Source organism: Strongylocentrotus purpuratus, unplaced genomic scaffold, assembly GCF_000002235.5.
Source record: "Strongylocentrotus purpuratus isolate Spur 01 unplaced genomic scaffold, Spur_5.0 spur5_scaffold_9, whole genome shotgun sequence".
Classification (NCBI taxonomy): domain Eukaryota; kingdom Metazoa; phylum Echinodermata; class Echinoidea; order Camarodonta; family Strongylocentrotidae; genus Strongylocentrotus; species Strongylocentrotus purpuratus.
This window is the reverse complement of record NW_022145615.1, coordinates 24,721,154-24,748,088: the sequence shown is the minus strand read 5'-3', so window position 1 is coordinate 24,748,088 and position 26,935 is coordinate 24,721,154. Positions and strand designations below refer to the sequence as shown.

The following is a 26,935-nucleotide window of genomic DNA, read 5'->3' as shown; positions in this document are numbered from 1 at the left end:
TACATACATGTAGTATATATTACGTTGTGGCCTATGTGTACACACAATACAAGTACAAGTACAAGATGCACCACGAACCAATTATGCATGTTTGTCTGGTTTGTTTGTGCCTCATATACATGTATGAAGTGTTTTTGTTTGTTTGTTCTTTTTGTTCTTTTTGTTCTTTCTTTTTGTTTCATGAAAGATTCACATGAGTTTCATTGTAGTTCAGGAGAATACAGTGCCTTATGAAGAGCTCTTTCTACTCTATTGATATTTCTTTTGATATCCTATATGTGTACAGTTACTGTATCATTGTTTATAAAGGCGACACCCATTGGTAGTTATTGATTGGTAATTCTAGCACAGTTTAATACAGACAGTATCAAACTTGAAGGTCATATCTCAGCAGCTCTAGGCATTCTTTTCATGTACTCTGTGAATACTTACATGTATGTTCCATGTACTCATATAAAAATGAAACAAAAAATAGATTGAAGAATACACAAAGCAAAATGATCTGCATGTACATGTACATGTAAAGTGCAGATCGTTTTGCTTTGTGTATTCTTCAATCTATTTTTTGGTAGTACTGTACATGTATGTAGGTATCGATTGGTGATAAAATGTAAATTAGCCTTCTTGAATGAGGTGCATGTACTTTGCAATCAATGCCTATTTCCTGTCTTTTTGTTGTTGTATTTTTAGATTGAGCTTGACCACAGAAATCATCTTTTCAAAGAGAATGACATTCCACTTACAGCAGTTAGCCAGCTCTTTCATGGTAAGTCCAACTCTCACATCTATTCATCGATTGTAGTACAATGGAAGACATACTTGACTTATTCCCAAGGTTAAGAACTATGATAGAAAGTAGTATGAATTAAGTCATAGGTATAATACACTAGAAATAGATACTCAATGCACTATACATTATAGTAGACAGATTTGTTATTCCCTACATGTACTATTAGTACATGGCAAGTTGAAAAGTTTACCTACAATTTTATGTCTGATGTCAAATTAACTTGTCCTGTATTTTAATATTCCTTTGGTATGCATTAATACACAAAGAATGATCAGTATGGTAAAGCCTCCTGCATATGGCTTCTCCAACATGGAGGGGGGGGGGGGGATGCTCCCTTCTGAAACGTATTAACAGGCATACATTATGGACACAACAACAATACCAACAAAATACAGCTTTTACTTTAATATGTAATCTTTTGGAATTGGCACCCTTTTTACAAAATTCTAGATTTCCCCCTTGCATAAATGTATAAATTGTTTAATGTGATGTTGATTCTTTTAGAAATTAATAAATAACCTCATTAATCTTGCATATTAATATTTAACTTCTCTTTCCAAACCTAACTCTTCTTCTCCTTTATGAGTAGTCAGTAACGGTAAGCGACGTCAGATGCTCCCTGGGATGGGGTCCACGAGTCATGTCAAGCTCATCGAGATCAGATCAAAGAACTTCAAAGTACACATGTTCAGCTTCAAGTTTGCCCCCAAGAGCACAGTGAAATCGGTAAGAAAAGCATGATGGCCACCCGACCAAGGATTGTGAAGCGAGTGCCAGTTTGCCTGCTGCTTAAAGGTTCTTTTATACCCATTACAGTCAAACCTGCTTTAGCCATCACCTGCATGGAGTGACCACCTGTCTATAAAGACGACATTTTTCTTTTCCCATGAATATAGTTTCTCATTGAAACCTATACTAAAGGAACCTGAACATACAGACCACTGAAGGGTGGCAAGAAGGTTTCACTGAATATTATGTTTGCTGTTTTTGTCCAGATAATGTTTTTGCACGGATTCAAAATCTCTCTTTTTGGAAGAAAAAAAATGTGTACTATTTTGCATGTAAGATTCCTATGGGGTTAACCATTGTAAGCATTTTGATACAATACATTAAGGCTCTGATCACTATACATGTGGGAATCTCAAACAATCTCAATCAAGTAAATCAATATTCCTTCCATCGTAAAAATATGTGTACTTCTTAGGGGTAGTATCTTCAAAAACTGCATGTACAGAGTTGACAAATGAGATAAGTCTATATATTTCTAAATAGCTTTGAGGTTTCAATATACATGTAGATGACTTTTTGAACTTATCAATTTCTTACTATAAATAGTCGACTTTTTTTCAAACTTTCCCTGATTATTTTCTGAGCACCATTTCTGCTTTACTCAAAGCACGTTGTCTGGGTTGGGTTTCCTTCCAACATGAACCCTTGGCACTAAAACATAGCATATAAACATGCCCCAGGGTCCAAGGATATCTACATTACATGGTCTGGATTCTGTAGCACAAAGCGTAGGTCATTGATTTGCCATTTCCTCCAATCAATCGTTCAATCTTTCAATGAGTAATCAGGCTCGGCCTTTCACGAAGAGGTGGTGTGGAGCTGCGGATGTACTGGGACTAGTGATTGATTCCAGGAAACTGAGATCGTGGGTGTAACTAAGCTGTGTATAGATACATGTAGGCTCAGATCTCCTGAATAGTCCCACAAATTTGAAATAGTGTCTGTAGTTTATGTTACTGATTAGAACTGCCAGGATTGTTTTGTATGGACAAAAAGCCATGATTAACTTTTATCTTTCATGTCTTCTTTCTGTCAGGTTGTAGAGTGAAAAACCCTGTTTGGATGGTTGTCTTATCTTGTTTTAATAAATTGAAATCAATAGAAAACAAGAGGTTAATAGGAGAGAATTATGTTTACCTTGTGGAGGCCAGGCTGGTCCATGAAACCTAGAGCAAGAGAGGGGGAACCAGTCCATTTAGACCCTCTTCTAGACTTCCAATTCTTTAATTTTCCATTTCCCTTCACTTCTTTTTATAGTCGAAATAACCCGTTTCTGGCAGGCAAAATGGGATGGAAAATGGGACCTTGGGGGTGTTTGTTCATTACTTAATTCTAAGCGTCATTCAGCGTACTGACCCGTAAGACCCTGTCAGCTAGTCTGGCCTCTGTGGCTGATGAAAGCTCGGCCCATTTACCTGGAGGTACTAACCGATCGCATCATCAGCTGACCTCCTTCTCGATTCTGCCTGTCATGCTTGCGTAGCATCATCTCATCGTCTTGGGACCTGTGGCTGCTCTGAGATGGTCAATCTGTGGTCTGAGATGGTCAATCTGTGGCCTGGGATGGTCAAGCTGTAGTCTATACCGTTTAAGATTTATCTTCATCTTCATCATCATCATCATCAGCTGATGGGCCCCATCATGTTGATTTATCAAATGCAAAGCTTGAGATAACTCTTCTAGGGTCAGGGAGAATGCATCTTATAACCAAATCGAATGAAGTCAGACAGGTGAAGGCGATATAGCCCCAATCTCTTTGTGTAGTCTCCAGGAAAGCATCTGGGAGTTTCTATCGTGCCTTTCCAAGATTGATCTAGGCATACATTGCGTTAAAGCCTCGTTAAGATATGATCTGTTCAGAGCAAGAAGGGCATTAAACCTGCATTTAAGTATATGAATTAATTCCTTTCTGGCTCTAAACAGATGCTATAATGTTGAAATCTACCTGTAACAATAAAAATCTGCAGTGGCAAAATGAAAACATCTTTCATGTAAAATAAAAGGTAAGTGGGGGTGAAAAACATGTAGCGGTATGCAACAAAGGCAGAGTGCACTCACAAATATCTGTGTGTTATAATGTACAGAAATGTCATTACATTTTGCTACAGTGCTCTTGTTTTGAGCGGTATACTGCATTATGTGGGAATAGAGCTTAAAAGTGTATCGATTTGGACAACTTTACAGTACTGTAATTTCACACCTCGACCTGTGTCGGCCCCTTTCCTTCCCCATCAGGTCTGTCTTGCTACGATCAAATCATCCTTATCTTTTCTCATCCTCGTTGTGCCAGGATTATAGGATGAGTCCAGGTCAAAATGGAATTGGTCAGCATTTGACCTCTGAGTATTAAAGATATCTTGTTGAGTAAGGGCTTCAGAAATATGATATTTGTCACTTCCCCATAATTTTATTGGACAATTACATCTGTACGTCTTATTTTACGAGTTCATTTGTTGTAATTTACATGAAGGACAAATACCAAGTGGATATTACACATATGTTTCCAGGCCCCTTTCCTTCCCTCAAGATCTGTCTTGCTACGGTCAAATCATCCTTATCTTTTCTCATCCTCGTTGTGCCAGGATTATAGGATGAGTCTAGGTCAAAATGGAATTGGTCAGCATTCGACCTCGTGAGTATTTAAGATGTCTGGTTGAGTAAGGGCTTCAGAAATATGATATTTGTCACTTCCCCATAATTTAATTGGACAACTACATCTGCACGTCTTATTTTACAAGTTTCTTTGTTGCTATTTAAGCGAAGGACAGATATAAAATGGATATTACACATATGCTTCCAGGCACCTTTCCTTCCCTCCAGATCTGTCTTTCTACGGTCAAATTGTAATCTTTCCTCATCCTCGTTGTGCAAGGATTATAGGATGAATCTCGGTCAAAGCGGAATTTGGTCAGCATTCGACCTCTGAGTAAGATGTCTGGTTGAGAAAGGGCTTTAGAAATATGATATTTGTATTGGATAATTCATTTGCAGTTTCCTCATTAAAATTCATTTGTAGTGAATACAAATGATAGAATTTGGGGTTTCCTTGTGTTAACTGATACCGATGTAACAGTATGTATAAGAATACACCACACAGTTTCCTGTACTTTTAGCGAAGAAGGATTATCATAGAACAGTTCAGTTTGATGGACTTGTATTCATCTTTTGTAAACCAGAATTTTTTGTGTATATGAAATGTACACAAATTTCAAGAATGGCTCAGATTTGCAAAAGTTTCATGCTCCGAAAAAAATTGTACCAAAACTGAAAGGGACTCTCTTTCACAGATCATCTAGCTTCATGTCTGAAAGGTTCTGGTTGTACAGTAACAGCCAGTTTTTATCCATACACTACAGAAGCAAACCCTGTAGTTCCATTTTTCTACTATATTCCTGGTGAATGTTTTTCTGGTGAACCACAGCATCTGCTAAAGTCATTGGTTTGGTGAACTGTATTAAAGGGATCGTTTAACAATGTTAAATCTGAGATACACGGCCCTAAGTGTTATCAGTGTCTGTGATATGGTGTGATATTGAAGCCCTAAAAAAATTGCGCTTCAAAATGATCAAGAAGTGCCTCAAAAAAGTAAAAATCTTTCAGTGACCGGTTTTACCATACTCGTTTTCCCCAATAGACTGTAGTGTTATGAAAACCGTCAGGCGAACGGTTTTCAAAATTTGTAATTCCAATCATAAATATCTTGATAATCAGACAGGCGATCGGCTTGTAAAAGTCATGGGGCTCCTGACTGACCTAAAGGTTTATAATTATCATTGCATCATGAGCTAAATCCAGAATTTTGTTTCAGAATCTGAGACAAAGTTACCGGATCCCTTTAAATCTTAGTCAGAGTCTTCTAATTATGTGAGAAAACAAACAAAAAGGTGTGATTGATCTGCCTGACAGGAAGAGAATGTTTTCTCTGTAAATGTAAAACCATTTCTCTTTTAATAGTGGTGAGTTTGATGGTTTGTCTCACCTAAATGCTAAGAAAGCATGTGTATGCTTGTAAGTAAGCAACCAAGAGTCCAAAGGCTTTAAGTGCTCTTTTCGAGGGACTTGGAAATGAGAATCAATGCCTTACCAGAAGCAGAGGGCCCTAGCACATCAATCTTGTTTTGAACCTGGGACCTACAACAGTTACGACTGCTTTACCACTGAACTATCGCGTCTTCTCAGTTGAAAATCATAAACTTCAGATAGATCCTCTCCCCCCACTACCTTCCCTAGTTTACAACTATGTGTGCTTCTAACGACCCTGTATGTGTGAACAGGAGTAGAGTTACAAACTATTTTAATTCTGTCAAATTAAGCATGAGTCACAGTACCATTGTGTTTACTGAAAAAGTAAAAAAATTCATAAATAACGATAATCAAATCAAACTTGTTGCACTTCTTCTGCCATAGTGTAAAACCCACCTAATCCTTTGCCCCAATTATACAGGAACATTGACAATGAACTTTTTATGGAATAAGACGACTTTTCCGTCAACGCCGTGTCGATAATTCGGAAAGCTTTTGACCGTGACGCTAACTAGCTGATCCACCATGCCCAGCTGTTAGTGTCAGATAGGGGCGGGAGACCGGCAGAGTAACAATTCTGACCTCATTATTCTCAATGAATCATGATAGATAGCCAATATTTTTGTTGGGAGTAATTAATTATGTGATTCATGTGTCTGTAATTGTATAAGCCAGATCCTATTTAGCAAAGCATAACAGACAGTGCTTCATAGCGTATGATGTTTTCTGTGAATTGGAATCTGGCCATGTTCTGGACTCGTTATAAGAACATAAATATTCTATATTTCAGAAAAATGTTTCCATTGTTCTTCGTTTCTATTTTTAGAATAAGAGAAATCAAGCTGACTCCCAGAAAACGATCTAACTCTGGCTTTTTTGATACAATAATGCTCATTCCTGCAATCGGATCCTTTTTCTCAAATATCTGCTTGATAGTAATTTTATTATTTATGAATTTTTGACATTAGTTCACTCATGTCACTCTCACCATTTTATGTTACTGTTTTCATTTGTATGAATCACTAAACTACCTTAGCCTGTCAGCCCAAGTGGGTATTTATAATTCAGTTTAGGTCAGTTCAGAGTCAGTTTCACATTCAACCTTTAGTTCACATACATGTACCTACACATATGGCAGGTCACACTGACTGGACCAATATGCGACTGACAATAGACAGAAAAAACATTACATTACCCAGATGGCCACGACCCTATCTGCTATCGGTCAGTTTCGAGTCGATTGGGCAATTAATTTGGGCTATAAACTTCCCATTAGACCTTTGCTTTGCATGCATGCACCTGTGCATGAAGTGCTAGGGCGTATCATTTTGTGACATCCTGTTTGAAACATGCAATAGGAACTCTTGTTTGGAATACGCCTGATTGGATATTGGGTGCGTGGTCGTTCACAAGTTAGTACAGATGTTCCACATTATTCATGTTATCATAAGGTAGTTGAATAATATCACGCAATATTAACTTTCAGGAAGTTTAATTTTAAAGTTCAGCATGATACTTCAACAGGAGGTGTCGTGGTATAGTGCTTCATTTACTCGACTCAGTCCTAGGGTCGAGTGTTCAAAGCCCAGTCTGGCGCTATCGTCCTTCAACAAGACATTAATCTACATTTGTCACTCTCCACCCAGGTGGAAGTGGGTACCTGGCAATCGTCGGTAATAGTAATAGCAGGACCCTCAGTAAAAACAGCATTGGTGCTGAAGAGGCTTCCCTAGGTAAACAAAGTTATAATGATTACAATGGTACCAATAATCACAGCAAGTCAGAAAGGTCTTGATATGGCTGCCTCTATTATCATTGAAATTTTCTTGTTTGGAAGAGCAATAAGAAATCATATTCTTCAGTAGATTTCATTCTTGTCTATCTTACTGTCACTTTACCTAGACTGCAAAGATATTTTATATTGTATTTTCATACAGCAGCAAAGATTATGTTCCATCAAACATTGATACCTTCAGAAACTGAATGTAGCATTAATCCAGAATATATATTACAAAGCTCATAGTGATAGACAACCTGTAGACTCGCAATTAACCCTTTTGATTGATGAGCCAGGTTAAACTGAAGGATGTTCATTGTAGCTCAGTTAATGAACAGTACTCAATCATCTTTGTTCCACACAACACTTACGCCATTTCCTGTAGAGCTATATACATGTACATGTGTATGTATCAAACGGGATGTGAATATCTAATCGAACTCGAGCCGTAACAATTGGAGAATTAAGATACTCAAGATTTAGACTTTGGTAGTAATCATCCATGTAGCCAACTCCACATCTCCCCCCCCCCCCCACCACCCCCCGGTTTCGGAGGGGGCTGCTGATGTGAACTACAATGTTTAAGAGAGAGAGAGAGAGAGATAGAAAAAGAGAGAGACAGACAAAGAGAGAGATAGAGAGATGGGGGGGGGGGGGGGGGACGTGCAAAGAAGATTGTGGGAAAGGACCCCATACAAGTGTACATAAAATGTTTTTACATCCCATGCATGGTTTACATGCGTGTATATTTAGGAAGAGACAATATATATGGTAGAAAAGGGCAGAGCATTTATGTTGAAAAGTTCCCAATAAAGAAATCCTTAATAGATCACATACATGTAGATCAAGATGTACTACTTTCTGGTACATTTCTTTCAAATTCATGTATATTCATACACCACGATCCCTTTTTAGAGCTCATATCCCAGTAGGGATATGTCTGGAAGATTCAGATCCATGTGATTCGTCTTTCCTCTGAGACTACAGTACCTACACCTCCTCCAGATGGTTTCCTCATGGCCGGAATTCCGGAACCCACATGATGCACTTGCCACCCGGCCATATTGACAGAGGACGAAATATCATGAGACTTGCGTGAGCTTTTTGGCCAGTAGCAGCAGCTGTGAAATCATTTGCATGTTTCATTAGAGATTCATTAACTTGTCCGGGATATGATATCCTCCAGGGTCGTTGGTTATCGTATTTGGTTTGGAGCAAGGATATTTCCAGGTCCACGCAACCCCAGATCACATTTCTAACATGTTTTGTATGAGTGCACAACACATTCATGCTCTGTGGTATAGAGTGAGTCCAGTCATTGAAGGGTCACCTTGCATGAGGGGGGGGGGGGGGGTGGGCTGGTTTCATTTAGAAAATGAAATATGAAATATTAATTTACTAGGCTACTGATTAGGGGAGTGGGTTGGAGGGGGGGGGGGGGGTCCTATCATCACATTTGCTCATCCTTCCACCTTTTCTCTCTTTTTTTTCTTTCCTTCTTTTCTCTCGTCTCCATCATTTGGTTGGGGGATGTACATGCCTCCCCGTGGCTACACATGACTTGGCAATGCTTCCTATATGACTGGACATTTTTTTCTTCTTCTTCTTTTTTTTTTTTAGCTGCTTCACCTTAGATTAGACCTATGAATACTGGTCTAGAATGCACTTAGTCTTTAAAAAAAAAGCGTTTATGAATTTTTAAGCATGTCAAATGATTGCCTGTATTATTGCATTTTTGCAGTTAATGCTCCTTGGAAACAGTGTAGATATGAATGATCAGCAGTTCTAAACTTCTAAAGAGACAGGGTACACTAGTCATGAGTGCAGTCAATATACAAGGATAACTGTAACTATTGCAGATCCTCATCGTTTGAAATGTATACATGCACCTACATATTGCATGTAGTGATGATATGTGCATATATGATTATATCATATGAATAGAAAAATGACCAGTGTTGAAATTATTAGTAAAAGTACCTCCTAAAATGTCAATTCACATTGGTTCCATTAGTAGGTATTGTAGGAGTGTTCACTGTACTTTTAAGGTGATTACAGTAAAAATATCATATTGTTAACCCACCGAGCACTGAATCCTGCCAATGACATAGGCTTAATACAGGGACTATCCATCTCCAGCAGGTAAGGGGATAGTTTTCTGAGAGAAATTGAGCAAATAATCGCAATCAGCCGTGTTTTGGACCGGATGTCCTGGGCTGGCATGGAAAGTGCAGTGTTATCTGTATTGAGACACAATGCCCATTATCAATTGACCCTTACTGCACCTCTCAAATCAGCCTTCGTTATCCAATAATCCTTGCTAATTTTAGATTAATCTTATCAATTAAAAGTGCATGTTTCCCTCTGGTAGTTAGAGTGCATTTACAACTTTCAAGATCTCTACATGCAACTGCAAAGGGTGAAATATTCCAGTGAATTGATGCCCATGTACATGTGGGGATTTCATGCTATGTGGCACATAGAATATATGATTTTTATCCATTTATATCACCAAAGATGAAAGTCTCTCGATCATTGACTATAAATAGATATTTCAGTATCACTGCTATTATTCACTGGTCATATCAAGATGTTTTCCTTTTTTTAATGAAAAGTGGATAAGAGTAATAATTTTTTGGATTTTTGCTCTTTCTGCTCATGTATGTGTAATTTTTAATCATTCTAGATCAAGAGATAATGCAAGACATCATTAAAAAGGGGGCACTGTACTGCTAAGGGTTAAAAGAAGAGAAAATATAAAAAATGAATATTTAAAGCTGATGCGTCCCAAAGACCTTTTTATTACGTACAATCTAACATATTCAAATTCATGGTTTCAACTAATATCCCTTTCTCTCTATTCTGAAACATTTATAGGCTTTAAAGGCATCCGGTAACTTTGTCTCAGATTCTGAAACAAAATTTTGGATTTAGCTCATGATGCAATGATAATTATAAACCTTTAGGTCAGTCAGGAGCCCCATGACTTTTACAAGCCGATCGCCTGTCTGATTATCAAGATATTTAAGATTGGAATTACAAATTTTGAAAACCGTTCGCCTGACGGTTTTCATAACACTACAGTCTATTGGGGAAAACGAGTATGGTAAAACCGGTCACTCAAAGAGTTTTACTTTTTTGAGGCACTTCTTGATCATTTTGAAGCGCAATTTTTTTAGGGCTTCAATATTACACCATATCACAGACACTGATAACACTTAGGGCCGTGTATCTCAGATTTAATATTGTTAAACGATCCCTTTAAGTTGATGTCTAGGGTAGTTATCCCGCAGAGGAAAAGGTCAAGAACATATGGTTTAACAAAAAATGATTTATGAGGAAAATTAGATCATAATATCTCTACATGATATTTTAGTATCTTCCCTGTGGTCTGTCTGTGGGAGATCATGGCAGAGACAACTCAGGAAACTTAATATGAAATGTCAAGGCAGTCCTTAGTGGGTTGCATGTATCTCTAGGCATCACAGGGTCGGGAGCCTGTTTCATAAAACTTTTTATCTATAACAAATGCTAAATTTCTATGACAAATTTGCTCTCAGCCAATCAGATGCTTTGATTTCAGTAGCTTATAGCAGTAGCTTGTAACTTACATGTATATTGATATCAAGTTTTATGAAACAGGGTCCAGAAGCTTTGGATTTTTGACTCTGTTGAGAGCCAGAAGGGTGTTACCTCTATGATACTTTAGATGGGATAATGCCCTTCTGGCTCCAAATAGACGATTTTAGCTTGAGCGGGGAAAAATCATAATCCTGCAGAGAGAAAGATGGCTTTGTTCCGTTGTGTATGATCTATCCAGGCCAATCTGTGTTATCATTCGCAAAAGGATAGGAACTCCACACTTTGTAGGTTCATATAAAGTATGAGTATTACTGAAAAGATATTTCTTGATGGCTAGCAGTCTTACTCATTTATAGTTATAGATGACTTTCAGCATAGTCATCAAATTTGCACCCCCATTAATAGATATGTTAGCATGAAGTCAGAACCTGTCAATTCTGTATTAAGTCCTTCTCACTCTTCTTAAAGATAAATTATTCTTTGGAAAATGGCAATATCAAGCAGTAGAAACTTCAGTTTGTATTTTTGAAGATTAATAATTGCCTAATTCTGAGAAAAGCCATGACATTAATTGCATTATTTATTGGTTTTTAAATTGTATTTCCTTTTTCAAAGTCTTATTTATTCTTTGATAGTATTCTTGTAAAAATTTTAGTTGGCTGTTGAATAAAAAATGTAAGGTAGTATTGAAAGGATTCATCACCCATGTTAGTTGGCTTTCCTAAGTATGTGATTATTTTGAGGGTTGTGGAGACATTCACGTTGTAATCTCGTTAGTCTAGTCATGAAGTCATGTGCCTTTGAATCGCCCTTGATCTCGCCTCCCTTAGGTGGGACGTAGTTGTCGGTAAGAAAAAAAGGAGGAGAAAAACTTGATCATATCTGATTCATGACTCACTTTCATCTTTTACCTGTATCTGTATTTCTCAACCCCTAACCCTCCTCTATTAATAAATGTAGTCATTTATGCAAACTGTACATAGTAAATGTAATTATTAAAAAGGAATTAAGTGTCACATGTACAAATGTACTTTGGGCGCTGAATGTTAAAAAACGCAAAAGAATTAAGTATAAAAGTGCTCAGCAACCAGCATTAATTTAGATAAGGGAAAGGATTCTTGTTACAATTGCTGATAATGATTGTAGGAAATTAAATCAGAGTTTGTGTAGTAGAAAACAATTATTATTAAACAAAATAAAATTCATATGCATGTGCCTTGGTGAGACTTTTGCCTTCAACTATGGTAGGTCCCATCAAACAACTAGTGTTGAAGACTTGCCCGAGGTGGGGGAATGGCAGTGTGACAGTCGTACATTGTACATTCTGACAATCTGACAGTTTGACAGTCAGAGAGACTGCCATTCTCCCAGCTACAGCTTGGCTTGCTGCCAGTCGTCTAATAATGACTGCTATTGTTTGTAAGCTGAAGTTTCACAAGATAAATAAATCTTGATCGTGTATAGAGAAATCGTTCTAATTAACTTCACAAATCAAATGAACTCTTCAATCTGTTGTTGTAATAAATGTACATGGTGTACACGTTGTGGCATGCGCCTGTAATCCAGCTAACAATGGAAGTTACAAACTGATTCAGCCGAGGACGCAGGTTTGAAATTGAGTCACGTCTTTCGGATGATAACGTTTAAAGGTCGGTCTCCAGACGTAAATGATCTTATCTGATTGATACACGTCTGTAAAGACTCAATACACACCGGGGAGAAGAAGTTCATTATCGATCATTCAATAACAAAAATCATCACCTGTAATAGTGTCTTTTAAAGTTTTTACATTTTTAGTTGAATGATTGAAGACCATTGGGCTTTTCAGTTGAAAGAATGTCAGCAAATAAAGCTGGTTTGTGTATTGAAAAACATTTGTATGTAAGTACAGAATATAAGTAACTTAAAACCTGAAAGTCTTCTTCCTGACATCTCTGTGCGATCAGCAAAGAAGAATAAGAAAAGAAGCTTTCCTAACTACTCCACAGAGGCCCAAACGAGGCTTCTTGGGCAGTAAGTCGACCATGTGAGGAGACATGTGGGTAATTAATTTCCTGAGAGGGGGATAACCCCCACCTCCTAGCTGCCCTGGCTAAGGACATGAAGAGTGACGGGAGGGTGACTAATGCATAACCCTGATTGAGAAACTCGTCTTGTGGTGCAAGAAGTGTTTGATTCGATTTTGGTCTGTAAAGTGAAAAGACACCAATCTTGGCAGGTTTTCAACTGGTTTTGGATTATTTTGGATAAGGGTGGAAGGGTATAGAGAGGTTACATTGTCTGAAGAGTGGCAATTTATTCTTAGATGAAGATTAATGTCTCATAGTTTATGTACAGATTAGGATAGTATTCTCACAATGAAACATGATGACATCCTCATTAAAAAAATGTCAGCTCGTAAGTTGCACTTATATTTTCCTATAATGAGAAATGTATTGAGAAAGGTTAAGATTTTCTTACTTAACATCACATAGAGTTTGAAGGAATATAAGAAAGATATGATATTTCAACATGTTTAATTATGATAAGTAGAGAATTATCCAGCTATGATAGAATTAAGATGAATTTTGTTTAATAGACTTTTATTCTTTTTATCTTGTCATGTCTAGATGATCAACACAATCTTGCATCATGCCTTCCCGACCAATCCACAACTTCTCTTTGCCTTCTTCTTTGAGCTTCCATCCAACTCGCCCAACTCGCGCCCCAAACGCACCGAATCCACTCACAACTCTCTCACAAACGGACACGAAGCAAAGAAGGCGTTACCCGTCCGCAGCGGAACCCGCATCAAGGGACTCCTCCATCCTCAGCCTAAATACACGCCGTACCGTGACAGAATATCGGCCACGCCTCCGCCCCCGCCGCCGAATAAACCGGATCGGGAGAGGCACGGGAGGACACCCCAGTTCAGACGGGTAGCAGACTGGGAGCAACAGATAAAGAGGACAGGGGCAAGGAACGTCCGGGTCACGGAGGTCAACCGAGACTTCAGGTTATCAGACAGGTGAGAAAACAAAGAGAAGTAGGTGGGTTGGAGGGAGAGGTGGAGGGGAGGGGAGGGGGAAAGATGGGTAGGAGGTGAGATAAAGAGGACGGGGGCAAGGAACGTCCGGGTCACGGAGGTCAATCGAGACTTCAGGTTATCAGACAGGTGAGAAAACAAAGAGAAGTAGGTGGGTTGGAGGGAGAGGTGGAGGGGAGGGGAGGGGGAAAGATGGGTAGGAGGTGAGATAAAGAGGACGGGGGCAAGGAACGTCCGGGTCACGGAGGTCAATCGAGACTTCAGGTTATCAGACAGGTGAGAAAACAAAGAGAAGTAGGTGGGTTGGAGGGAGAGGTGGAGGGGAGGGGAGGGGGAAAGATGGGTAGGAGGTGAGATAAAGAGGACGGGGGCAAGGAACGTCCGGGTCACGGAGGTCAACCGAGACTTCAGGTTATCAGACAGGTGAGAAAATATAGAGAAGTAGGTGGGTTGGAGGGGAGGGGAGGTGAGTTGTTCCCAAAAGGTAAGATTTGATAACCAGTGACCTGTCTAATAAAGAGTTATGATTGATTTCAATCAACTTGACCTCAATCACAACTCTGTACTGAAAAGGTTGGATTTCATGAGTTTTTGATTGATTGGAGAATGTGTGATCAATCTGGATCAATCTGGATCAATCTGGATCAATCGCTTTAATTTACATGTATAAGACAGGGACAAGGACCTTGGTATTCAGCTAGATATATGTAGGCTATTGCAGGTACAGCTAAAGAGACGATATTGAAGGATACTGTTAAAAATGTCAAATATATATCATATACATGTACACCCCAATTACACCGTTGAGGCCGACACCAGATTAACAAGGCACTGAACAGAGTAGGACAGAGTTCAAAATATTGAAGAGATATATACATCCTAGTTGTACCATCGAGAATGACATAGACTGACACTGGACAAAAAAAACAACTTGAATTTACGCAATGGCCGAGATATTACCAAAAGATTTGCCGGTATGGGATCACTATGGGGACTGCAATTTTACAATCAAGCAGTAAGAAAGTCAGAAATTTGTTTTAAATGCTCCTTGAAGAGAAATCAGAAGACTAAATTGGTCATTTAAGATGATGATTGGGTATATCAGTTGAAGAAAGATATATATACCTGGAGGTGGGAAGGTCATGAGGTCAGAAGTTCAGAAAATGGAGGTCACGGGAGAAAGGTGGAACCGAAGCCAGTATTAAAGCAAACAGACTGTGGAAAAGACCTACCCATGTGTGTTCTGCAAGGTATGAAAACATGGGACCAGGAAATGATATAATTGACAGGGCTCACTAGGGTGGGATCGGAAAAATATTGGACGAAAAAGGGGATCAGAGAGTAAAAGTAATAAATAAAAAGTGCATGAACATGAAAGTGCTTACTCATTTGTAAATTGTCCAGAGAAGGGGTCTGCTTGTTACTTGCTCAATACCCCTATCCTAACACATTCTGATATATTATGTTATCATTTTGAGACAAGTTAGAGTAATGTGATTAAATAGGGTAGGGGAATAAATATCTAGGACGCATTTCAAGAACAGTAAGTGATGAACCTACATTTGGTTATTATGTGTCTTTCTTCAACTTATAGTGATTCTAATAAGCGCTATATAAAAACTGAGTATTATTATTGTTATTATCATTATAAGTTTACCAACTTCAGGATGAAATCACAATACTTTATTGTATTGGCTATAGGAATCATGTTCAGAGTATGTAATATCACTATGAATATGACAGACAAAGAAAGCGGACAAAATATACAGTTCCTCAGGTAAATAAAGGAACATCCCTTCGCTGCTATTATGTAAAAATGTGTAGGACAGGTGAATATGCATGTGACACCTGTTTTACACAATAGCAGTGAAGGAATGTTCCTTTGTCTGTCATGTTCAGAGTATGTAATATGTCACTGTATAGTTATCTCACATTCCAAAAGGTGAGGAGCAAGGGTATTGAAATGGTCTCAGACTCATTTGGGGAAAGTATTTGCGCTCATGTTGGTGTGAGTATCTTGCTACGAAACTTTAGACACAAGTCCCAGGGAAGGTCTCACAGGACACCAAAGACATTGGTCCAAAGTAAATTGGTGTCACATGAAGGAGAAGAGCTGTACAAAGTATTTAGGGCTAACATCCTTTCGGTCCTCTAACAGCTGAACTGTTTCTTTAACCTTGCTTTGATACGGCATCTGACCAATCAAGATACAATTCCCTGCAGGATTTCCTTCCCCACTATCTCTTCTCCGCATAGCCACCAGGTAGCCAGTCGCTAGAGATTAACCCAAACCCAAATTGGCAGCTCGGAGCACCAATAATCAATTTGACCGTGCCACCCAATATTTCGGGCCAGCCCTGATTAAATCCCTCCTTCCGCTAGCTAGACGATGCTGCTTCGGCAGTGGTGATGGCACGAGGGAAAAGAAGGTCTGTTCTCGGTCTCCTTTTGTACTTGCAACATGGGATAACTCTCTGGCCGTCTGCAAGCACAGACCCTACTTTGACCCTTAGAAGGTTTCATTGTGACCGTATCCAAGCTTAGATTAGCTTGATAGGTGTGCCAAATAGATCAGATCAGTTCAATGTCATTACATATATCTGGGAAAACAAAAAATACACTAAAATCTGGAGTGATTATATTTAGCTTTGGTATTTTGGAATATAGCTTTGGCAAGTCTCAAAATGAGCTCTGCAAAAATAGGTCTTTACAGAAAATACCTCCAAGGAAATCTGTTATATTCTATCAGGAGATTGAAAAAGACTTATTTCTGGATTAAAAAAGGAGAAGTCATTCCTACACAGTTTGTGTCATTTTCTTTTTCATTATTTTGTTATTGGATTCTATGGACCCGGTGAGAACCATATGGAACGTTAAAAACAGTCCAGAGCAAATACTCAAAAAAGTCTTCAAGAAATATCATATTGAAATGCAAAGAATATCAAAGAAGGTATGCGATATAGTTTGTATTGCATTTACATGCACATTACAAGAGTGCATTAGGAAGTTTGTGCCAGGGTATGTGCTTAATTGGTTATGTGTGTATGATGGGGGGAGTGGGGGTACATGTACAACTATTCTGCCCTCTTTCCCCCTTCGCACCACCTACCGGACAGTCTGTGTTAATCCTAACAGCGCCCACTGTCAGAAGTAATATCGTTGCAATACTCTAACAGCCCTTGCTTAAACCCGATGTGTTAAGAGGTCGCTCTTGCTTTTCAATATATATATACATGTATAGGAGGAGGGTAATTGAATAAAGAACAAAGCACTTTTTTCCTAATCATTTGACAGCAGTCGATGGGGGATGTGTGGCCACACAGGAAATTGGCTCAAATTGAAGGATATTTTACTGTTGCTTATGGATTTCATTTCACTTTGGTTAATTTTCTTTCAAATCTAATAAAAATTGTGGAGGGAAGAAAGTTTCCTTCATTTAAATGTTCTGTTCGCATTATCATTACTTTTTAATATGAATGTTTTTCTGTTGGATGTTACCAAAATCCTAAGTTGAAAGCGAAAGTGAATACAAAGCCTGAAAAGCAATTGATCAGATTTCTTTGATTTTAGTTGTTAATACATGTGCTCTAAATTCTAAGCAATTGGTAAGATTTTTTTTTTTTTCTAAAAATGGAATGTTCAGAAAATGAGAGATGAACAATAAATTAGATCCCTAGACTAGGATGAAACTTACATTATCATTTTTTTCCCCCTGACAAATTTGTATGCATTTAATTTCAGATCAGTAGCTTTTTTATGTTTCGTTACATCCAAAGGTGGATCATGACCAAAACATACTCAAATGTTATTATGACTTGCTATTACCAGCACATAATCAATCATTTGTGATGGTTGTTGTCATTATCTAGCAGATGGTAATTATTTTCACCTTTAATGTTATGAATCTTGAAATGTTGTACTTAATAGAAAGAGAATAACAAAAAAATTCACGTGTTACATTTCCTGTGCAGAAAATGAAACAAAGGATGTTATCAGCACAAATTTATAATGGAAACGTACAAAGACAGGGTCATTCATTTTCAGCTATATCTAAATCGGACATAAATTATCTCATAACAGGACATACACAAAAAAAACAAAAAAACATGGAACTTGAACCATGAGTACAAAACCATTGTAAAGTATTATCTTGAAGTGCATAAATAGGATTTTTTAAAAATAAAATATAATAATCGTCACGATCATGATGATCATACTCATGATTGTTCGTGGCAGTATCATCAATATTGTTTTTGTTTATTTTCGAATACCATTTATACATTCGTTCCAGCAACTCCAGAGTTGAAATCGAACACGGAACGATCCACTTCCTGCGTGAATCACAGCAAGATTTCATTTAAATATAGCTCCTCTCTGACAACATAGGCGCTGAGAGACACGGAGGAAAAAATGACGGATCATGCGCGGAGATTAAATGTAATCCTGCAGTTTGTTTTACACCAGGATCTGTCATTGGATATATCAAAACGAAGAGAAGCGAGGCAGTTGTCAGTTTTAGGGGAGATTTGCACGTTCGGATGATCTCATGTTACATGACAGAGAGTTGTTTTGGTTCTGCCTGGATTGTGATTTGGGTAGTTTATTTGAATGTTAAAGTTGGGAAAGGAATAGTGATAGTGATGATGGGAAGGAACCCATTGGGATGCAGTCAATGGGATGATGAAGTAATTTCCTGTGGATTACAACAATGATGCTTTTGACAAATAATTGTAGAGTGATAAATAAAATTTGCATTTTGATATTGCTGAGAAAGGAATTTAAGAGCTAGGTGAAATTGTAAACCTGTGTACATGTATGCAGGTTACAAAATATGCAATTTTTGTTTACAGCTATAAACATGACTTCACCTTGTTTTTGGTGGCAAGTTTGTATTGTAAATGTCTCAGAAAAGTATTCAGAGATTGAACTGTCCAAAGAAAGGGCAGGAAAATGTTCAGAAATACTTAAAATATCAAAACAATCCAAAATTTCCCAATTGCCCCACAATCTTTTCTGCACCATTCACACTCTCTTTTCTACACAATAACAATATGTAGGTAAAGTACATTCATATTACATCGTCTCACAAGGCAAACAAAAGAAAGAAAGTAAGTTTTATAGCTTCTTATGATAGAGAGAGAGATTAATGGTTAAATAAGAGAGTTTCTTGTGAAACTAGTTTGTCACGGTGCTGCCACCTGTTCGTGATCTATGGGTAATTAAGCATAAGCAAAGAAGGAAATGGTTTCAGGGCTAAGAGTTACACTATGATGTAAAGGTGGTGGATTAAAGCTCTTAATCAGCATCTTCATGACTTTTAATATGTTTGGAGAATAATATGAATGTCTAGCCCTTTGGATATTTGATCTATTCATTTATTGAAACATAAAGGTTTAAATAGAGGTGTTTTTTTTTAGTACAGAGCAAATGAGAGGGAAGCTTGCAAGATATATCACAGAGAGTTGCCAATTTATGTTTGATCGATTGCACCTTTAAAAATTCATAACTTTCTTATTTTTAATTGGATTTTGCTCAAACCTTCACTGACCCTTTCTCTTATGGAGCTCTCACACTCCAGAACGTGGAGAATGGAGTCCAGAACGTTGGGTTTTGAGCGAACTTGTCCCCGGCCGCAAAAAAAAAATCATAAAATTAATCTTTTCACCGTTTCGTTGCCATCTTCTGGCCGTTTCCATACCAGGCCCATACCGGGTCTCGAACGTGTGCACCGGGTTTGTAGCAGCCACCTACCAGTCACTTAGCGTCCCCTCACCGCTCGGAGCGTCCTGTGAGCGAGTCCCCGGACTGCTGACGTCATGACAAGAAAAAGTAAAGCTCATCTGACGAAACCCCTCTATATATACCCAATAATTAGTGACAAACGGTGGCACACGGTGACAAAAGTAAATTTGTTGGTAATGGCACGTTCATATGACGCTACTGTGAAGGTAAGGACACGTTATGGACCCGTTATAGGACGTTATGGGAACGTCAAGGCGTTAACAGGATGTTACCCATGCGTTAGGGAGGCAGCGCCGTCAGAATCAGGCGGTACCGCTTTGGAAACACCCGTCGATTTCATACTTAAAATACTTTAAAAAAGCGGTCCCTATGGTTAAAGCTAACAAACTCATAAGGCTGTAAAATATTCTCTGAAGAAAAAAAGGCAAACAATGACGGAAAATCTATCACTTTGTATATTCAATTAACTTTCTCTATAGGAGTATGATCATTATGATAACAGGGTAACATTTTGTGGGAAATATATTTTGAATTTTGTAATAAAGATTAATTGGAGAGTGATATTGTCCCTGTATAATATTCCACCTTCCTCATATACAGGAAGAGTCAAGAACAGAATGATTTTCTTCGTTCCTGCAACATACCACAAGGCATAAATGTTGATGAACGGGAAGGAAATGTGGAGTGCATAGAAAAAGATACGCTCAAGACCTGGCTGGGAGATATTTTCACGTTGATGAGCCAAAGGAATAATCACAAGATTTGTCATGGAATTTTACTTTGTAAGGGAAAGGAAACCTGGTGGTTTGCATATTTTACATTTAGAAGAGGCAAAAGACTAAAAAATAGAGGCAAATGACAAAAAAACAAACACAAAATCAACTTGTATCTCTCTTGTGTTGCTAGTGAGAAAAGACCTTGTTGTTACATGTACATGTACATGTACATGTACATGTATATGTTTATGCTTTACAGAGAAAAAGAGGCAAATGCTCACATAACCACAGAGAGATCTCCCTATGATATTCTTGGATGGCTGGTGGGGATAGTACTCTCCATAATGCATTTATTTCTGTTGAGTTTCAACGAGACTCTGTGGTCTTGACACCCTCATGTCCCCTGGAGCCGTAAGACAATCCTTTGCTGGCTATTGTCTCCTGACCAGACAGGGGGAAATTAGCGTTCATTGATAGAGGGAGGTGTTTGGCATGGTCTTGTCATCCCCTTGTCTGCTTGCACTCCTATTGTCTGTCATCTCTATTTAAACCATGCTGCTTTTGATAATTGGGCTTTGTCACTCGCACTTCAAGTACACCCTCTATAGGTTACATGTACATGTGAACGTTATTATGATATGAATCGTACCCAATACCAATTCTCACTTAGTACAACATGCATATTGCTGATCCCAAGTTTGGAGACTTAACAATAAGAATGCTTTATAGGGCAAGTTCTTTCTTGTGACAGGTGCCAAAAAGGGTAATGCAACATTAAAACATTTGGCTCAAAAAGTTGGCTTTTGGGCAAAAATGGAAGGAATTCATTAATGATTGTAAACCTTGTAATAGGTTGGTAGTCATGCTTCTTCCCACCTGAATTAAGTGTAGAAGTTACATTAGATGGACAAAATACAATCCTTGTGCACTACAGGAAACACTCAAGCTCGAAGGGAATGTGAGAAACTAATTGTAATTTCCTTCCTTGTTCAACAAACAGAAATGGATCTTTAATAAACATTGCTGTAATGAGATGCTACATGTTCATACACGTAGTGTCAATTTCATCTAACACATTTACATATCACACAAATACACTTTCACATTCTATTAACAAGTGTTATTTTAAATAAAAATGCATCTGTGTGGAATAGAATCGTTGGATTGCTTTCGGACAGAAAATGGGCAATTTACCAGGTTTCAAGGAAATTGTACAAATGGAATTTGAAATGCGAGAGGATGTGTAGGTTTTATGAAGGAAGCCTGCTAATATTTGTAGCATCTCTAAATAGAACCTGTAGCCCCCTCTGGGTTAGGGGTTCATTGTGTGGTGTAAGAAGGAAAGGGATGCATTCTTGGGGTGCATTATAAGGTGATGATTAGAGAAGACTGTCAAAGCCAGCTTTAAAGGTATATTTACACTCAAACATTGTCAGAATATCAATAGAATTTAGATTCAGATGAGAGATAAGATACTGTTTACTTATTTAGAGTGAGAGAGAGAGGGTAGGGGAGGAATAGAAAAGGGGGAGGGAGAGAGAAGGGGGTTGCAGAGATATTTGTATTTATCAAAAGAAAATTTTATATTCAACTCTGACAAAGTAAGTATAGGGGCCTCCACTGTGATGTACATGTAAAAACTGAGTATTTCTATTCTTTAAAAAAAAATTTGTTTCTTAATTCTTTGCTACCCTGCTATTGAATCTTGTCTAACTATGATACTATATTTCTATTTCCTTGTTCACTAGTGTTAATTGATTACTTTATGTGTTTTTCCCCTTCAGTTCCTTGAACTTTTTTATTTTTATAATTCTTATAATTGTTAAATTATTGCTTCACCTGTTTATTGATTATAGATATATATATATATTAATTTGATTTTATATTTTCCATTCTTTATCCTTTCTCTAATATTTCCTTATCTCCCCCTCTCTCTCCCCACCTCTCTCCCCCCCCTCTCTCTCTCTCTCTCCCCTCTCTCTCTCTCTTCCGCACACAGCATGCCAGAGTTCTTTGTGGTACCAGACCCGTGTTCAGACTACGAGCTAAAGAAGGCATCAACAAACTTTGAAGATTGCAGAGTACCTGTAAGTAGATATGTGGATGTATTTGTACCAGTACACTCAATTCAGAAACCTTCAAATGTCAAGAGATTATCTCCCTAAGAATAAAGAAGTGATTTCATATATATCTCACTTACATTTATATACTTGTAGCTCTGTGCATCTCAACCCAACCATATAGCTTTTACAGAATAAAACCTGAAGCACATGGAGTCATAAATACATGTAAATGCATGTGAGATAAGATTGAATACTACATGCATGTCACTTGTTCAGGTATGTAGAATTTAGATTTTTAGAATTTAGGGAACGGTACTTTACCCAACTCTTTCTCTTTCACCTCATACGTAATTTATAAAGACCCAACTGTGTCCATTGCTTCTATCTCTATTCTTGGACAAACTCTGCATTAATTGACCCAAAGCCCAAACTGCCATGAAACTTTTAATTTGATAACGCCTTTATGCCAACGTTAATCCTCTCATGAGACTTGCACACGCTCTTTACACAGCCCCGATAGTCTGCATGTGTTCCGCCATTAAGCCTCTATCCTTCCCTCACACGTATGCTCCCGATCGCCCAGCTGTTGTTGAATCCATGCAAGGCAAGGTTAGCATGTGACGAGCTATCCTGTCCAGGCATTTACCAGCTAATTATCACCTGCTTGCGAATGTGTTCCTCCGTTTCTATTCCCAATGTCACAAAAATACCCATCAGGTGTTGGGTGTAGATCAACACAACTGCCTTGGAAATTAATTTGGTAAATCTCCACCGAGTGTGCCTCGAAGATTCTTCCTATTTTGAGATTTCTTTCAATTTGAAGTACTTTTATGGTATGTTATTCTTTGGGACGAGAATAAGTTCGGATGACAGAAATATGATCTAGTTCATTCTGAGTAGAGGCATTGCCTTAGAAGTGATTCACCTTCAACTTGCCAAAGTTTGTTGACCTTAAGACACTTGGTGATGGTTTAGTTTACTCAACTACTACTAAGAAAGCAAGCATTTAAAGCAAGTATTTGATTGTAGATACTGAACCAGGGGACCTACAGTGTACATCTTTAAGTCTTACCTCTAGGGACTTGATAGTTGAGAATTAGTACCTAGTAAAGCAAAGGGCACTACTGCATCATCAACTTGGAATTGAACCTAGAACCTTGTGGTTAGAGACCATCTCTTTTTTTTGCTCCAAGTCAGCATGCCCCCATTGCATGACCTTCTGCCTGTAATTTGGTATTAACTACTTCTGTTCCATGTTAAATCATGGAAGATTGGATGAAAATGAATGGATTGGAGAACTGGTAGTACAGTTTCAATTCAAGGATGAATACTTTCTGACGTGCTTGAGCATATTTATATTCATGAAAGAGACATTAGTTTGGTAAAGATCTCAGGTTTCCTGAGGACTTGAGGAGAATGCTATGACCGTGTAAATGTTTATATTTCCTGCTTCTCCTTGTAACATGTGCCAGTCTTCCCTTCATTTCCGTATCATGTTTTTTTAATTTATACATTAACTGATCCATAAATGTCATGTTAGAAAAGTCATAGGAAAGCAAGTCTTTCATATCTCTGTTTGCCTGCATTGTCAACCATGCGATCTTGTATTCCTCTGTCATTCTTGATTCTTTTTCATCTGATGAACAATCTGTTGAAATTTTGAGGTCTTACCGATAGTTCTGTGAAGTCCTGAGAAGTTTTGATTGGATCCAAATTTACTCCTACTTTCACTAGATTTATATCTGTACGTGATTTACACCCTCAAAGACAAGGCAGAAGAAGAAAAAAAAAGGAGTTTTTGAAATTGACACATTGCATTATATCTGTATTTATGGCACTGCTGAAATAGTAGTGCCATAGCAATGACATAGCAACTTCTTTTATAACTTGTGGATAGGGGGCAAAGCTACATGTAGGTAATATAATATTGAGGAAGAAGATAACAGTTTTGATGTATAAAAGCTTACAATTAGGAATCCTGAATATTCACACAATATACACAAATTGGCAATTGTCTCTATTCCAAAGCTTGTTGAAATATTCCCAGATGCACTTAATTACCTTTTTTGCCTTACCCTTCTGGGTAATTCTCTTAATACATTAGTGTTTCCTATATGCACAGTTTATGCTTAATGCTGATATGAAGCTTGTTTACTGTCGGCATGGTGTTTAATTTATACAGGTAATGCATCTGTCAGTGAAACATGTTATCTCAGTTTTACATGAAAATCCCAGTGGTGTTCCTTCAAGTCTCGTTCCTTTTATTAAAGTGGGAGAACTTTCCTGTTTTGGGATTCTTAACTCTTTCTTTGGCTGTGCAAGCATCTTTCATTGCAAGGTCCTTTGGGGAGTAACATTTTTTGTGATGTTATGTGTACCTGTATTTCAGATAATCATCATTAATCAGACATTATTATTATTATAATCATCATCAACATCATCATCATCAACATCATCATCACCAACATCATCATCATCCTCCTTCTCATCGGAATCATCACATGTACATGTATATCATCAGCTGTACTATCTTTGGCCATGAAGTACACAATTTATATAATATTTATTATTTTTTCCTTTTTTTTTCATCGTCAGTTTGTATGAGCTAACACATCTTTGTTTTCATTCTCTCTCTGGCTTTGTAGATAAATTAAAATCACTTTGTATACTGTATTCTTCTTCAGGGTCAGATTATTTTCATTATTTAGTGTAGGTTTCTATACTCCTGGTGAAGAGTAAAAATGGGAGACAATTATTTCTGCGAACAAAGACTATTTAAAAATCATTAAATACCGTAGTATAATTTGACCATACCACAAATATAGGTTAGATGTATTTTGTTTGAAGATTTTGCAACATCGCAACATATGTTGGTTTCCCCTAAATGGATTCAACAAGAAGTATCTATAGACCTTGTATATTTTTCCCAAATCATTCCGTAACCTCACCAAAGCAATTCTGGCAAAGGCAAAACTTTCTTGACACAATCCAGAGATTTCCACACAGAGAAGCAACTAGGGAAGGGTGAAGAAGAGACATTTTTAGGTGTACTTCATGGAAACTAGGATCCCGATACACACTCTTTCAATGATCAGGAAGGCCACATAATTAACACATTAAGGCAAGTCAGGTTTTTTCCAGCCCGAAATGAAGAAAAACATGTATTTGTTTAAAGAAACACTTTCAATGGAAATGAACCAAAGCAAGGAGAAGAGAGAAAACGTGTCGCTGGCTGATATTTTCAGTCCCTGGTGAGACATTTGGTTTTCCGTTATTTTCCAGTTGGGTTCCTGGAGTTAATTTTGGCAACCGTCAAGGATGAAGTTAAGAGAGAAAATAGTATTTCAGTAGCCATGGGGTTCGGAGAACTAGAACAGGTTCGTGGGCATTCACTTTGAAACATGTATATGCAGCTTTAAACAAATGAAGGGGCAGAGGGGAGAAAATTAGCATTTTTTTTTAAATGACCAGGGGGGTGTTTCACAAAGATCCTAAGTAGAACTTTTCTCTAAGTTGGACTTAAAAATTATGGAAAGCCATTAGCATCTTTGAAAATATTTTGTAAAAGTTATTTTGAAAGGCATTAATTGTTTATTCAAATCATTCATATTTTCTATCATCAAGGAGATTTCATGTTCTGGATGTGGAATTTATAACAAGTCTAAAATACTCGAATTTCTGCTTTTGAATATATTTCATTTTAAGACTCCAATGGCTGTCCATAATTTTTAAGTCCAACTTAGAGTTAAGTTCTACTTAGGATCTTTGTGAAACACCCCCCAGGATTACAGATACTTCCCTGTATCATACTTTTTATCCAAGCAGGCATTTCAGAGATTAAAACATTGGGATGATGAATTACTTGTCAATCCCATTTTTCAAAGCTGTCTTCTTTAATAGTGGTCAGAAATCACAAGAACCTAATAATTTATTTGTTAGTGTGGTAGATTCCATGCTGAAACCAAAACTGATGTTAATCATGGCTTCCTTGTGCATTGTCCTACTGTAGGTAACTATCAAGAGCAGAGGAAAATTAAATGGCTTGTTGGAATAAGAAATAGTCCTTGCATTGGTGATGGTGATCTGGGACCAATTTCACAAAGCCTTTTTTCAATGACAAATGACAAAAATCAGTGACATATCGGCCTATAACCAATCAGAAGCAAGGATTTCAGTAGCTTATAACAAAAACTGTCATTCTCACTGATGACAAGTTTTGTGAAACAGGGCCCAGTTCTTGCCCCCACGATTATTGGTGTAGATATTCAATGTGTATCTCCTGTCCTTATCTCCGAAGGATATCTTGCATGGAAATTGATCAGGATATTTGTCCTAGCATAGCACAATTTTTTGATCCCTAAACTAATCATTTAATCAAGTGAAAACTTATTGGAATGGGGCTCCTGGGGTTCTGAAGGCTTTAGGTAT

At 37.8% G+C, this 26,935-nt stretch overlaps 2 protein-coding genes across 4 annotated transcripts in view; both read left to right on the top strand.

Annotated features, from left to right (window-relative positions):
* The window catches only part of LOC115920551 (myotubularin-related protein 12-like), a 40,051-nt gene extending 25,913 nt beyond the window's left edge, over nt 1–14,138 (top strand). For 2 of the 3 annotated variants that reach the window (XM_030976454.1, XM_030976453.1), the window contains exons 4-7: nt 691–766; nt 1,380–1,516; nt 13,571–13,900; nt 14,048–14,137. In XM_030976454.1, coding sequence (XP_030832314.1) covers nt 691–766; nt 1,380–1,516; nt 13,571–13,900; nt 14,048–14,119 — 615 coding nt within the window. In that variant the 3' untranslated portion in view covers nt 14,120–14,137. Of the gene's footprint in view, nt 1–690; nt 767–1,379; nt 1,517–13,570; nt 13,901–14,047 lie in introns of all 3 variants that reach the window. The other variant, XM_030976455.1, reaches the window with a different exon arrangement.
* A 177-nt stretch (nt 14,139–14,315) lies between these two features.
* The window catches only part of LOC576021 (myotubularin-related protein 10-like), a 38,772-nt gene continuing 26,152 nt past the window's right edge, over nt 14,316–26,935 (top strand). Inside the window, exons 1-2 of the mRNA XM_030976452.1 lie at nt 14,316–14,409; nt 22,444–22,531. Of these exons, the coding sequence (XP_030832312.1) occupies nt 22,445–22,531 (87 nt within the window). The 5' untranslated portion in view covers nt 14,316–14,409; nt 22,444. The remainder of the gene's footprint in view (nt 14,410–22,443; nt 22,532–26,935) is intronic.